General features: G+C 45.1%; 1 protein-coding gene across 2 annotated transcripts; it reads right to left on the bottom strand.

Annotated features, from left to right (window-relative positions):
- Window positions 1-4,752: 4,752 nt before the first annotated feature.
- On the bottom strand, window positions 4,753-11,425 carry MYOD1 (myogenic differentiation 1). 2 transcript variants are annotated; one of them, XM_056851294.1, is made up of 3 exons: window positions 10,877-11,425; window positions 6,264-6,342; window positions 4,753-5,328 (listed from the first exon to the last, which is right to left on the bottom strand). In XM_056851294.1, exons 1-3 carry the CDS (start codon window positions 11,423-11,425, stop codon window positions 5,051-5,053), a joined length of 906 nt encoding a protein of 301 aa, XP_056707272.1. In that variant the 3' UTR covers window positions 4,753-5,050. The 2 variants fall into 2 exon arrangements, with proteins under 2 accessions (XP_056707272.1, XP_056707273.1); XM_056851295.1 differs by having other exon boundaries at window positions 4,756-5,304.
- Window positions 11,426-13,648: the final 2,223 nt, after the last annotated feature.

The following is a 13,648-nucleotide window of genomic DNA, read 5'->3' as shown; positions in this document are numbered from 1 at the left end:
TACTAAGAGTAAGTACTTACATCTATAAGAAAGGCCATGGGGAGGCTGGGTACAGGAGCAATGGCCTGGAGAAAGCTAAGGAAAGTAGTGCCAGGCACAAGGGAGGTGGAGGATGTAAAAGGCAAGGAAGGATGAAAAAGGTGGAGAAACACTCACAGTGAGGGGCAGGCAGGAAAAAGAATGGATCAGAGCAGGAAGCCAAGGTGAAAAGAAAGCAAGATCAGACAGCATGGTAGAATGGTGAGGGAAGAAAAAGAAGCAGAGGCAGAATCTAACAAGTTACTGATTTATTACAGCTTGAAGCTCAGTGGTTGAACTTAAGATCCTAATGGACCAAGTAAACAGTCCTTGACACCAAAAAGTTTTAAAATCCCTATTCTCAATACCTGAGACTGGGAAGGGCAGCCATGAAGGAGCTAGAAAATAATTTTAAGTGTAATGATGTGTTGCTGGCGACCAAGACCAAGTTAATTCATGCCATAGTATTCCCCATTGCTATGCATGGGTGTGAAAGTTGGACAATGGAGAAAGCTGACAGGAAGAAAGTGGATTCATTCGAAATGTGGTGTTGGAGGAGAGTTTTACGATATTGTGGACCACCAAAAAGACAAATCGGTGGGTTTTTGATCACATCAAGCCTGAACTCTCCCTGGAACCTAAAATGGCTAAACGGAGGCTAATGTACTTTGGTCACATTATGCGAAGACAAGTGTCACAGGAAAAGACAATAATGCTAGGAAAAATCAAAGGCAGCAGGAAAAGAGGAAGACCCACCACGGGATGGATTGTTTCTATAAAGGAAGCCACAGCCCTCAGTCTGCAAGACCTGAGCAAGGCTGTTAATGATAGGACATTTTGACAGCACTTAACACATAGACATTCTCAATACCACCAATCAGTTATCTGAGACAGGGGACTTTGCCAATGATATTTTCTGTGCTGTCTTGCAATGTGGGTGCAGTTCATTTAGGAAGAGTGGACGAGAGTACATTTTCTCACAAATGGTTCAGGCAACAAACAATGTAACTGCCCAGAGCTGAATCGGGACAAAATGAGCTCTCGCCCTGCATTTTATATGTGATATTAGACATGCTTTTTCTGTCTGCGCAAGTATATATGAAGCTGTCCGTTTGTGTTTTAACTTGGAGCCTATTTTGGGATGTGATAAGTGTATGTTCTCTGTTGTAACATTAGAAGCAGCCGGTGGAATCTTAGGTTGCTAAAATAAATCACTGAAATTCAATATCCAGGAATACTTGCAGAAGGCTGTTCATTGTCGAACACAAATATTCTGACTCAGAGCTGTGGAGTTCTCTTATTCTGTTGCTTTTGGAGACATTAGAATAAAAAGGAAAACAATGCAGTTATGATTCAAGTGTCAAACCCAGGTATTTCTGCAGTTTATGACCATCCCATGCATTATAATTTTGCCGTAGAAGATTGTCTCCCTGAAGGAAAATATAAGTTTGTCATAATGTGAAATGTGAGAATTCTGGCAGCAGCCAAGTAGATGTGCAGTTGCCTGACCAATCCATGTAGCTGTGGTGGGAAAAAAGCAAATAATAAGAATTGAGGCAATAAAATATTCTATTTATGAATTAAAAAACAACCCTGACTAGCACTGAATATAACATGCCGCATAGTGTGAAAGTACTTATGACTGTATTATCAATGAAATTCTTACACTACATGAACACACTGTTAATCTGGACATAGGAACGACCTGGGTTCAACCCCCCCACTCAATGTTCACACGGTACAAGTCTAACCTATTTTGTTTTCTCAGTTTTGCCCACCTAACAGGGATGTTGTAAGGATAAAACCAAGGAGCAGAAAACCATTTACACCATACTCCTTGGAAGAAGAGTGGGCTAGATAAACAGACAGACATAGATAGGGAGGGAGGCAGACATGTAAACCATCATGGCAAAAATCTTTATGCTCAGTCACGGAGAGCCGGCATAGTGTTGTGGTTTGCGTGTTGGACTAGGATATGGGAAACCCAGGTTTGAATTCTTACTCTGCCAGGGAAGCTCCCCGGGTGACCTTAGGCCAGTCACACACTCTCAACCAGACCTACCTGTTGGGGAGAAAAGTGGAGCATAAAGTAGGTAAATCAATCGATCCTTTAACCACTATAGCCAAAAACATTTTTGATAACCTCCGCAGAGCCTGGTTCTCACCCAGAATGGCACCAGAGATTTATATTTAAGAAAAAAGTATTTGAAAACCTGATATTCCAAAAGGTTTTGCCACCTTAAGCACCACTGGAAGATGCTTGATATGCTAAATAAACCCCGAATAAACTATAAATTATTTGTACACCCCATCCTAAGCATGCAAGCATGGTGTGAGAGCTGACAGTGCGATCTTAAACAGTTAGTGGGCTTAGATTTGTGTAACTCTGTTTAGTATTGCATTGTGAGTGCGCTTGGGTGGCTTTGTCAACCCCGTCCCCCCACATTTGGAACTGAGTATTCTCACAACATCATGCTATTGGTTACCTATCATCTGTACCCATGTCCATGTAACTGTGGAATGGAGCATTCTACATTGCAAGCAGAGCTGTAATGACGCCACCCCGCCCCGCCCAAAATCTCTTCTGTGAATATTGGCGTCCAATACACTCCAGCGGAAATATTTTCTGAATATTTCCCTAATATTTGATATTGTATCCAATGATATTTGATGTCAGTATTTCATATTTGAAGCATTTAATTGATATGCAATGGTATCTTATGGCATTTGTTATCTTGTGAGATTTTGCATGTAATACCTAGCAAATCAATAGTTACCAGTAAGTCTAAAGTTCTTAAAATTTCTCAAATGACAAGTTTGAATTTTAAATTTTAATTTTCACATTCAAAAGTTTAATGCTTTGGCAAATGTTGGGTATTGGAGAATATTTGCTTTTGCTCAAGTCAAAATGTATATATTAAAAAAGATGTGATATAGATCAACCTCCTGCCAGTTCCATTCATTACGCTAAGCAGGCAGTCTCCACAAGTTTGGGAGAATTAGCTGGAGACAGAGAGCGGGAGCGGGTAACTGGGATCTATAAACTATGTATACCAGGATAGTCCTGGATGAAAACTCTCAAATGAGCAGGCAGTTGTATAAATGAATGGGTTTCATTAAAAAATAATGAATTGTAAAACAATATACTTCAACCAATGAACATACACACCCAGCACATATAAGAGCTCACTACGAGAAAAGGGAGGAAGTTGGATAGGGTTTCAGGGATGGGTGAATACCAGTCTTGAAGGGACGTCCAGGGAAATCAGTGCTAAAAAGGAAAACGACCAGCATTTCCAGGAGCAAACGGAAAAACCCACACGCAAGTGTGCATGCAGTGATCCAAGACACACACAAACTACGACTGGCTAAAGGACCAATATTTATACCCAAAAATGGGTCCTGAGGCAGTGTGAGGTAAGCTGGCAGGTTTCACTAGTACAAACATGACTCTTACACTATCAGCTCTTTGGAGCAAATGGTCATTTGTGCTTGCATTTAAAAATATATACATTTATGACTGTTAAAATGTGACTCACAGTACAATCTTAAAGAGAGTTACTCTAGTCAAAGCCCATTGAAATGAACGGGCTTACTGGAGTAACTCTCCTTAGGAATGCACTGTAAGGCAGCATTCCTAAGTGTACGGACTAGAATACCAGTCCCACTGAAGTCAGTTGAACTTATATTTGAGAAGGTCATGCTACATGGTTGCAATCTTAAGTAATCCTATTGAACAAAATGGAATTTACTTCTGAGTAAACAGGTTTTGGATTAAGATAAAAGAAACTTATATATGCATGTTTACCTTGAATCCCTTAGCATTGGCCAAAAAGAAAAGTAAGGGGGTTGGATCCAACCAACTCTTCCACTGGTTCCCCTTTGACCATACACCCAAAAGGCTATGCTGAGGATAATGGGACCTACATGAAGAAAGCTATTTTAGAACTGTTATAAGGAGGTGAACTGGCCGAGAATGAGTGAGAAAGCTGCTAGATCTAACCCAGGGTTTCCAGTGCAAAGAAGAAAAACAAATGGCTTGGACTGACATGGTACGAATGGGAGTGAAACATGTGGACAGTCAAAATATTTGGAAGTTTGGACTGCAACTATCACCAGTGGAATCAGTGGGGCTATTTTCTAATTAAAACCCACAGATTGCTTATTCTTTCAGCTGGTTGTCTGCCATCAAAATATTGAAAATATATGCTACATCTGCACCTATGCTTCTCCCTCATCTACTTTACGATTATGGAAAGTTGCAGACTCTTAACTTACAGCAATTATACACATACAGCATAGCTAAATAAGAGGCATTTTGCTGTCACCATACTGAATGCAACACTAGAATCCATAGCCAAAGTCAGAATAACTCCAGCAGTTTTATAAATAAGGATCTTTATTTAGAATACTGTTGCAAACATTCTCAGCATTCACATTGTATAAATATATAAAGTTAAAGTTTTGACACGACAAACCAAGCAACATTAAATACAATAAAAATGTTTTGTTCGAGTCCTTTTTTTTTTTTTTGCAAAGCAACTCTTATTTACAAGTATACAAAATAAGTATTTAAAAAAATGGTCCACAACCTTTTATGCATGTGGATGTGTATGGTTCTGAGGGGAACTGGAGAGAAGAGCCGCAAACGTGCCGCTTAAGTCAATAGAATTGAAACCTCCTAATTGTGGACAGGACTGCAATGAAAGACCGTTTTTAACTTTCTTTCCAAAAGGTCTCAGGATACCCTCAAGAACACGGTTTCCCTTTTTTTAAAAGCACAGGTTAAACATTGGCCATTTCATGATACACGTACTTCTGCCTTCTATACAAATTAAATAACTTTTGTTTATAACCAATAAATAAGTGTGTTTAAAAGTAATACAAGCTTGAAATTAGGAATTATTAGATACATTTTAAAAGTGGTTAGAATAACACTGTATTGTCTTTCTTCAGTCTTTCAAAGGCAGGTTCCAGTTGATTTGGTGGCTGCCTCTGAGCCAATGTCACAATCGCTGTGTCTACTGTGGCTTTATAGCACTTGGTAGATTGGATTGCTGGCACTATTGCAGGTAGAGTCCTGGGAAAGCTGAGGACAGCTAGTCGGGGAAGGAATTTGGGCCCCAGTGTCGCTCAGGCTGGCCCCTTCTTGGAGTGAGCAAGGGCTCCCCTCGGTTCCACTTTCAACTGGGGGCAGGGTGGGACAGGTGTCCGTGGAAATCCGCTCCACGATGCTCGATAGGCAATCCAGGCTGGAAACAACCGAACTCTTCCCTTGCTTTGCATCTAAGGACAAGGAGATCAGTGAATCTGAGAAGCAACACCAAGGAGAAGCAGTTTTTTTCACAGGACCCCAAAATGTTCACACACAAACTAATATCTAAATGCGGTTTTCACAAGCAATTCAGGAGAAATTTTAGGGTTGCCAAATGCCTGGAGAAAAAGACGCCCTGTTGCTTTAACAGAGGCTTAGTAGGATGTTATTTACCAGGTGCCCATTTCTACATATTAAACCTCTATTAAAGGAACATTTTTCTCTAGCAACCCCATGAAACTTAAGATCAAGGAAGATATTAATAAAAGCCTTGGAAAGCAGTCACAGGCCAGGTCACTTAAAAATTTAGATCCAAGTTTGGCCAATCAATGTTTTGATTATTGTTTACCATAAAGAATACAGTTCCTGGGAAAACTCATATGTAAAAGTACTAAAAAAGTCACACACAAAAATCACAAAACCAGGCCACCTACAGACTAAGTGACGGGCAATGCAGCATAAAAAATGTTTTGAATAAATTAAGGAAGCAGCCTCTAACTTTTTATTTATTAAGGGCTCTCCAGGAAAATTTCTACATATTTGGAAGACTTGATAAATTGACCAATGAAAAAGAATGTAAAAACAGCCTGATGAGGGCTGAAAATAGTTCAGGAGAGCCAGAATGCTGGGGCAGCAGATGAAAATCAGTTAATGGGGAACAAGGCAGTGGAAATCGACCTACTCAAGGCCCCGAGAATTTATAACAGCCGGGACCAGATTGGGGGGAGGGGGAGTGTTGGGATTTTCAAGTGGTTTCACCCTCCCAGAATTGTGAGTTCCAAGCTTGTAATATAAAATAGCAAATACGGTTCATATAAAATAGAAAGTTCTGGATACTCATGGATGAGTAACTTGGAGCACAAAGCACACACAGGTATGCTGCAAAGATCTCAACTGTGAGTTAAACGTTACTTCTAAGTCAGATACGTACCACTTAGAGTTTCTGTATAGTAACTGCTATCATAGCTACTCCTTCTGCGGGAGCTGCATGGAGGTCCACTGTAATCCAGCTGGAAGCAAAACCCAACAACACAAGACATGAGATCAGACTAACCAGATGTGTGTACATGGGGATTTAAGTCCATGCACTTGTCATTCACGCATTGTCCTGCACAAAAGCCCAGTGTAACAATAAATATCACATGTCAAGGTAAGTCAAGTCACCTGAAAAGTTTTATGATCCTTCAGCCTATTTGCTGATATGCAGCCTTCCTGGCATAATACCCCTCACCTTTCTACCGTTAAAATGTTTTCTCTTCAGCAACTGCACATTATTTGCTTTTTAAATGCACTTGTCAGCCACAATGTCTGGCCGTGCTTATTCATCAAGAGAAGGAATGTAATGAAACTAGAGGTCCACAGGTCACACTGTGACTGCTGAAGTGTACCACACACAATCCTTCCCCAGGACCTCCCAAAGAACAGACTCAGTTCCCTCTTTCTCTCTTACATCTCCTTACCTGCCCATCTCTTTCTACCCCCAATCTTTCTTTCATGCACATGCTCATATACACCATCCATCTTTGGCTTTCTCCACCCCAGCTAACACATGCGCTGTTTGTGGCAATGCTTCTCCAACCACAAAGACAATAGAGGGATAAGCTTCACTGTTTTGTATTTCACTGCTGTGTTTGTGTTAAGTGCCGTCAAGTCGCTTCCGACTGATGGCGACCCTATGAATCAAAGTCCTCCAAAATGTCCTGTCTTTGACAGCCTTGCTCAGATCTAGCTAGGGTCAATTGCAAAAAAGTCTACCTACAGCTAGCCTGATCTCATCAGATCTCAGAAGCTAAGCAGGGTCAGCCCCGGTTAGTATTTGGATGGGAGACCACCAAGGAATACCAGGGTTGCTGTGCAGAGGAAGGCACTGGCAAACCACCTCTGCTAGTCTCTTGCCATGAAAACCCCAAAAGGGGTCGGCATAAGTCGGCTGCGACTTGACGGCACTTTATACACACACACAGTTCTAACAACTCCACTATAGTCCCAAAGATATGACCAAATAACACCTGTTCCACACTGCCTTTGTACCAAACTATTGTATGTCCTCCCTACACAAGGCTGTCCTTTTCAGCTATGCACTGATATAATAACCATTTGTGGACTACCTCTATTCATATAATGGAGGGAAGAAATGAGATCAGGATGTAATATTAACTATCATCCACTGTCTCAAAAAATCCATCTTTATTAAACATGCTGTCGTGGAGGAGAGGAATGACAAACAAATGTAAGTACATTTGCTTCTCTAACTAATTTCACAAGGAATTAACTATTCCTCTTATTTGCATGTCTCAGGAACAAAGATTAGGGCATCTCTTTTCTAGAACTCAGAACACCAAAAAGCCCTCCCATTCCCCAGGCTGCAGGAGAGGGTCCCCCTCTCTCCTGGGGGCAGAACAGAATTCCAGTCTCAGGTGACAGAAAGAAGCAGTCCCTGTTCTCCTTGGCTTAAGAATAAAATTACCTTTTCCCCTAGCCTTGCCTACTAGTGCGCAATCTCCTTGAAGTACAATTGCATGCGTATTCACACAAATCAACTCCTACTCTGTTCGATGGATGGGTGGTTTACAGCGCAATCCTAAACAGAGTTACACCTGGCTAAACCCATCGGATTGGACTGCTAAGGTCTTAAGAAAACAACAGGAGCTCAAGCCTACTAGAAATTACACCATCTGACCTGAGGGCCCGGTTCTCAAGCTGGCGGATTTCGCTTACTCAGAGGTGAGAGAAGAGCAATTTGGCACATGTCAGCGGGTTTACTCCTCACAGTGAAACTAGCTTCTGAAGCCAAAATTAAAGTTCAAGGAAACGCTTAGAAGAAAATTTCTCAATCTCCTTGCTGGGATCAAATAGCAAGGAAAATACCACCAAGCGTATTAGTTGCCCTCTTTTAACTCGTGAACGGCTGGCAGAAACTGGTGCCCCATCTGTCAGCAATGCTGATTCTATGACCTTAGGCAGTTCATGAGAGGGAGGGCATCTTGGCCATCTTCTGGGCATGGAGTAGGGGTCACTGGGTGTGTGTGTGGGAGGCAGTTGTGAATTCCCTGCATTGTGCAGGGGGTTGGACTAGATGACCCTGGTGGGTCCTTCCAACTCTAGGATTCTATTATTCTTTTTCCAGCATGGAGACTTGGTAAAACTTGATCTTACACATTAGGCCCAGTACCCCAGCTAGAAAAAAAAAAGATAGCCGTTCTAGGATTGGGATAGGTAGAAAGAGGAAGGGCAGGAGAGAGTTTCCTTTCCTGACAATCAACCTGGACATTGAAGAAAGCTGATAGGAAGAAAGTAGATTCCTGTGAAATGTGGTGTTGGAGGAGAGTGTTACGGATACCGTGGACTGCCCAAAAAACCAAATCAGTGGGTTATAGATCGAATTAAGCCTGAACTGACCCTAGAAGCTAAAATGACTAAACTGAGGCTATCATATTCTGGTCACATTATGAGAAGACAAGAGTCACTGGAAAAGACCATCATGCTAGGGAAAGTTGAGGGCAGCAGGAAAAGAGGAAGACCCGACAAGAGATGGATGGACTCAATAAAGGAAGCAACAGCCCTCAATTTGCAAGATCTGAACAAGGCTGTCAAAGATAGGACATTTTGGAGGACTTTCATTCATAGGGTCGCCATGAGTGGGAAGCGACTTGATGGCACTTAACACAACACACACATTATGAACAGAGGCTTGGCTAGAAACAAAGATAGCCGCTCTAAGCTTGGAATAGGTAGAAAGAGGGAGGGCAAGAGAGAGGCCATTTATGTGTGGGAGGTTTTGCCTTGGATTTGCCACTCTCTGGATGTACATTTTCCCCATCCGAATTCTCAAAACTCGGACGGATGACCACAGGCAAAGGTGGCAATTCTTCTATGACAGATATGTTTAACTCTAGTAGAAATGCTTACATATAAGTGACTAAAGAATCAGATGTCGATTTAGACCAAAGAGAGAGTATATTAACCCAAACTATTGTAAGTTTTATTGAAAAAATGGATTGTGAGAGAACGATCACAAACTTGGAATATTGTTGATTAATTTAGCAGCCCCAATAGCTTTGACACTACAAGATTAGCTATAACAGATATTAAGGGGTTAAGAATGTGTATGGGGGCTCAATCCAGACACTGAAACAGCTATATTCCAATGATTCTGCCTTTCCCATTTTCCCTCTTTTCTTTTTCTGTACCCTATTAAAAAAACACCAAAAAAAATTATTTAAAAAACAACAACGAATTCTCAAAACTCTGCATGGGGGCTTGTTTTTGAGTTTTTGAGAATTTGGAAGTGGTGAAGAGGGACCTGGCGACCCTAATTTAGGCCCTGCTTCTTAGCCTTAAGGCTGCTCTGTACAGAGTTGTCTACATGGAGATCACTTCCTTTGCAGGAAACAGAAAATTGGCAGTAAAGTATTTCTTTTCTAAAGTTCACAGTGATTTCTGCAAAAGGAAGTGTGACAGGTGAACCAGCCTGTAGTGGCATTTCTCTGACAATATACCAGGATTTTTAATGTGATAGGGCAGCACGTTAGTACTTGCAATAATATAACAGCATCTGTGCGTGGGTAAAGTGCCGTCAAGTCGCAGCCGACTTACAGCGACCCCTTATGGGGTCTTCAAGGCAAGAGACTCACAGAGCTGGTTTGCCAGCGCCTCCCTCTGCACTGCAACCCTGGACTTCCTTGGTGGTCTCCCATCCAAAGCCTAACCAGGGCTGACCCTGCTTAGAGATCTGACCAGATCAGGCTAGCCTGGGCCATCCAGGTCAGCATCTAGCCAGCGGCAAATCCCAGGCAAAACTTCCCCTGCATAAAAGGACCAAGACAGCCGCTCTGGGCTTGGGATAGGTAGAAAGAGGGAGGGCGAGAGAGAGATATTCATGGAAGGTTTTGCACTGGATTTGCCACTCTTTAGATCACTGGTTCCCAACCAGGGGTCCATGGACCCCCAGGGGTCCGTGAGAACCTAATTAAGGTCCACGAAACAAAGTTATAAACCCATAATAAATTAATATTTTCAATTAAAAGTTATCTATCATAAAAATATATATTCAAATATTATTCTAAGTTTAATGTTTAACAGTTATGATTAAAGTTTATTTTCAAATTCTCGGAATTTTTATTTTGAACCTTGGGGTCCCTGCACCGAACAAAAAAGTCCTAGTGGTCCCTGGTCAAAAAAAAAGGTTGGGAACCAGTGCTTTAGATGCACCTTTCCCCCATCCATATTCTCAAAACTCAACAATAAGCCGCCGTGCAGAGTTTTGAGAATTCAGATGGGGGAAATGCGCCTCTATAGAGCGACAAATCCAATGCAAAACCTTCCATGAATGAATGGCCAGAGAGAGAGGGGGGGGCATTTACGCACGGGAGGTTTTGCAACTCTCCCGAGATGCGCGTTTTCCCCATCCCAATCCTCAGCACTCCCCAATAAGCCCCCCCCGGCAGAGGGCTGAGGATCGGGATGGGGAAAACGCGCATCTCGGGAGAGGCCAATCCCAGGCGTCAAGGGCGAGCGTTTCCTTTCCCCCGCCGCCCCGCTCACCATGCCGTCGGAGCAATTGGAGCGGGGGCTGGAGGCGTCCGAGTCGCCGCCGTAGCGCTCCAGCGGCGGGTAGTAGGCGTCGTCCTGCTGGCGCAGCAGGGCCTGCAGGCTCTCGATGTAGCGGATGGCGTTGCGCAGGATCTCCACCTTGGGCAGGCGCTGGTTGGGGTTGGCGGAGGTGCAGCGCTTGAGCGTCTCGAAGGCCTCGTTGACCTTGCCCAGGCGGCGCCGCTCGCGCATGGTGGCGGCCTTGCGGCGGTCGGCGTTGGTGGTCTTGCGCTTGCACGCCTTGCACGCCCACAGCAGGCAGCGGCCGGCCTGGTGGTGGCCGCTGGGCGCGCGGACGTGCTCGTCCTCGCGGCCGCCGCGGGCGGGGGGCTCGTCGGCCTTCAGCAGGCCCCCCGCGTGCGCCAGGCGCGGGTCCAGGTCCTCGAAGAAGCGCAGGTCGGGCGTGTCGAAGCAGGGGTCGTCGTAGAAGTCGTCGGCCGCCGCCGCCGCCAGCGAGCACAGGGAGCCCTCGGGCAGCTCCAGGGGGCCCAGCACGTCCATGGGGCCGGCCCCGGGGGAGACGCCGCCGGAGAGGCGGGCGGGGTCCCCTCCCCGCGGCGAGGCCTCCCTCCGGCAAAAGTCACTCTTGGGACGGGGGGCCGGCCGGGGAGGGGAGAGGCGCCGCCTGCAGGGCTTCGTCCCGGGGCCGCATCGCCCCGCGTCCCCTCGAGCCCAGCTTGCAACGGGCGGCCGAGGCCCTTCCCCGCTGCCATCCGCCCCGCGGCTCCTATTTATCCTCCCGGGGAGGGAGGGACGGTGGGCATGCCTCCGCCGCCACCTCTGCCCCCCCCCGGCCGGCCTATCCCCTCGGACCCCCCGAGCCGGGGGCTGGGGTCTCGAAGGGGCGGGACGGAGAGGAGGGGGAGAGGGGGCAGCCCTTTCCCCATTGGGCGGCGGTCCAAAGACCCCCGTCGGGCCAAAGGGGCAGGGACGTTTTGCAGCCGGAGGACGAGCGTCGCCGGGGTTGGTGCGCGCGTGCGCTTCCCCCCTCTTGGCTCCTTAAAGTGGATTCGAGCAGCATTTTAATTCCTTTTCGAGCCCTGCGGGGCCGTGGATGCCCGGAAGTTTTGCCTTGGGTTTGCCGTTCCCTAGAGGCGAATTTGCCCCCATCTCCAAACTCAACAATAAGCCCCCGGGCAGAGTTCTGAACATTGGGATGGGGGAAAGGGGCGTCTAGAGAGCGGCAAAACCTCCCTTGCGTGTGGGTTTCCCCCCCCCCTCCTGAGTCTTCCCGAATAATTTACAGAATGAATGAATGCCGCTGTGCACCGTTAGGAGATATTTTCAAGGCTAGCGTTAATTTTCCGAACAGGTAACCCGCTTTTTATTCGTTAAAACGTTATGTCAAGAAAAATATCTTTTGCAAAATACAAACGCAGCAAAGGGTGGGAATCGACACTGATTTTTTTAAAAATCCTAATCTGTGGCGGTGGAGCTTTCAATAACTAACCCGAGTCGAACAATTTGTTGAGTCGTTTTAAGGGAATATTTCTTTCCTTAAATATGTAAGTAGCAGGGGTTTTTTTTTCGTTTGAAAGGGTCCCCTGGTGGAGTTTCCCATTGGAGGAATCGCATTTGTAGAATGATTTTGTTTTATTTCCGTTTTCTATTTTGTAAAACAACAAAAATTTGAAATATATATATATATATATATATATATTTATATGTGTCTATCTATCTATCTATCTATCTATCTATCTATCTATCTATCTATCTATCTATCTATCTATCTATCTATCTATCTATCTATCTATCGAATTTCCATAAATATATGGAATTTGCTGCCCTGCACATCAATATGCATAAACTGAAACCCCTCAAGTATAGAAGGTTCCCCCCACCCCTCTCCGGCCGGCTGGTGTGCAAACCCGCCCCTGCCGGCTTGTATTTAAGCACTTTTATTTCGGTGGCAGAGTCAAGCAAGTGCTTACGTTTTACCCCACGTTTCTTGAAATAGTGAAGCTCAAAGGTGCTTTGGCCATTTATGCACGGGAGGTTTCGCCTTGGGTTTGCTGCTCTCTAGATGCCCATTTCTCCCCCCCCCCCGAACTCAGAACTCTGCATGGGGGCTTATTGTTGAGTTTTGAGAACTCTGATGGGGGAAAATGTGCATCTCCAGAGCGGCAAACCCAAGGCGAAACCTCCCCGGGCAATTGTGGGCTTTTTGTTTTGTTTTTAAACCAGTGAAGCTGCTGCGATTTGAGGAGGGCTGGGTCAACATGTGCAGCCCCCAGCCCCGCCCGGTTCCAGACGGCAGCGCTTTACAAAGAGATGAAAGCATTGTCGTTCTAAACTTCTGGTTAATGGCTTTACCTTCTGGGAGGATCGTATGCCCAGCCATCGGTCTGGACAAACTGCGGGAGGGTTTCGGACACACACACACACAAAATCTGTGCAGATAAATTCCTGATCTGTGTTCAGGGAGGACTCTCCTCCTGCCCGACGCCGATTTTTCCCGTCGTTTCCCCGGTCCGAAAGCTTGGCTTCGGTTGGTGGCGCTTGAGTGCTTCGCCGACGCCAGATTAAACCGAGAAACGGAAATTGGGAGTCAAACCGGTTCACGAGCAATTAAAACGCAGTGGCTGGATTTAAACCAGGTTGGGACGAGATTCCAAGAATGTTGAGGCGACGCCTTTTGCAGACCCCAGCATCCGATGACGATACATCGAAATTCCGGTTTTCGACACAATGTGATGTTTTTTATGGTAATAATAGCATCAGATA

This window comes from Euleptes europaea, chromosome 6, assembly GCF_029931775.1.
Source record: "Euleptes europaea isolate rEulEur1 chromosome 6, rEulEur1.hap1, whole genome shotgun sequence".
NCBI classification, from domain to species: domain Eukaryota; kingdom Metazoa; phylum Chordata; class Lepidosauria; order Squamata; family Sphaerodactylidae; genus Euleptes; species Euleptes europaea.
This window is presented reverse-complemented; position numbering and strand designations above follow the sequence as displayed.

Excerpts from the sequence above, each read along its gene's own strand:
- MYOD1 (XM_056851294.1), bottom strand. The coding sequence starts at position 11,425 with ATGGACGTGCTGGGCCCCCTGGAGCTGCCCGAGGGCTCCCTGTGCTCG. Across the intron at positions 6,343-10,876 it reads CCAATTGCTCCGACGGCATG|CTGGATTACAGTGGACCTCC; the intron begins GTGAGCGGGGCG and ends TTTTGCTTCCAG. Across the intron at positions 5,329-6,263 it reads CTATACAGAAACTCTAAGTG|ATTCACTGATCTCCTTGTCC; the intron begins GTACGTATCTGA and ends GTTGCTTCTCAG.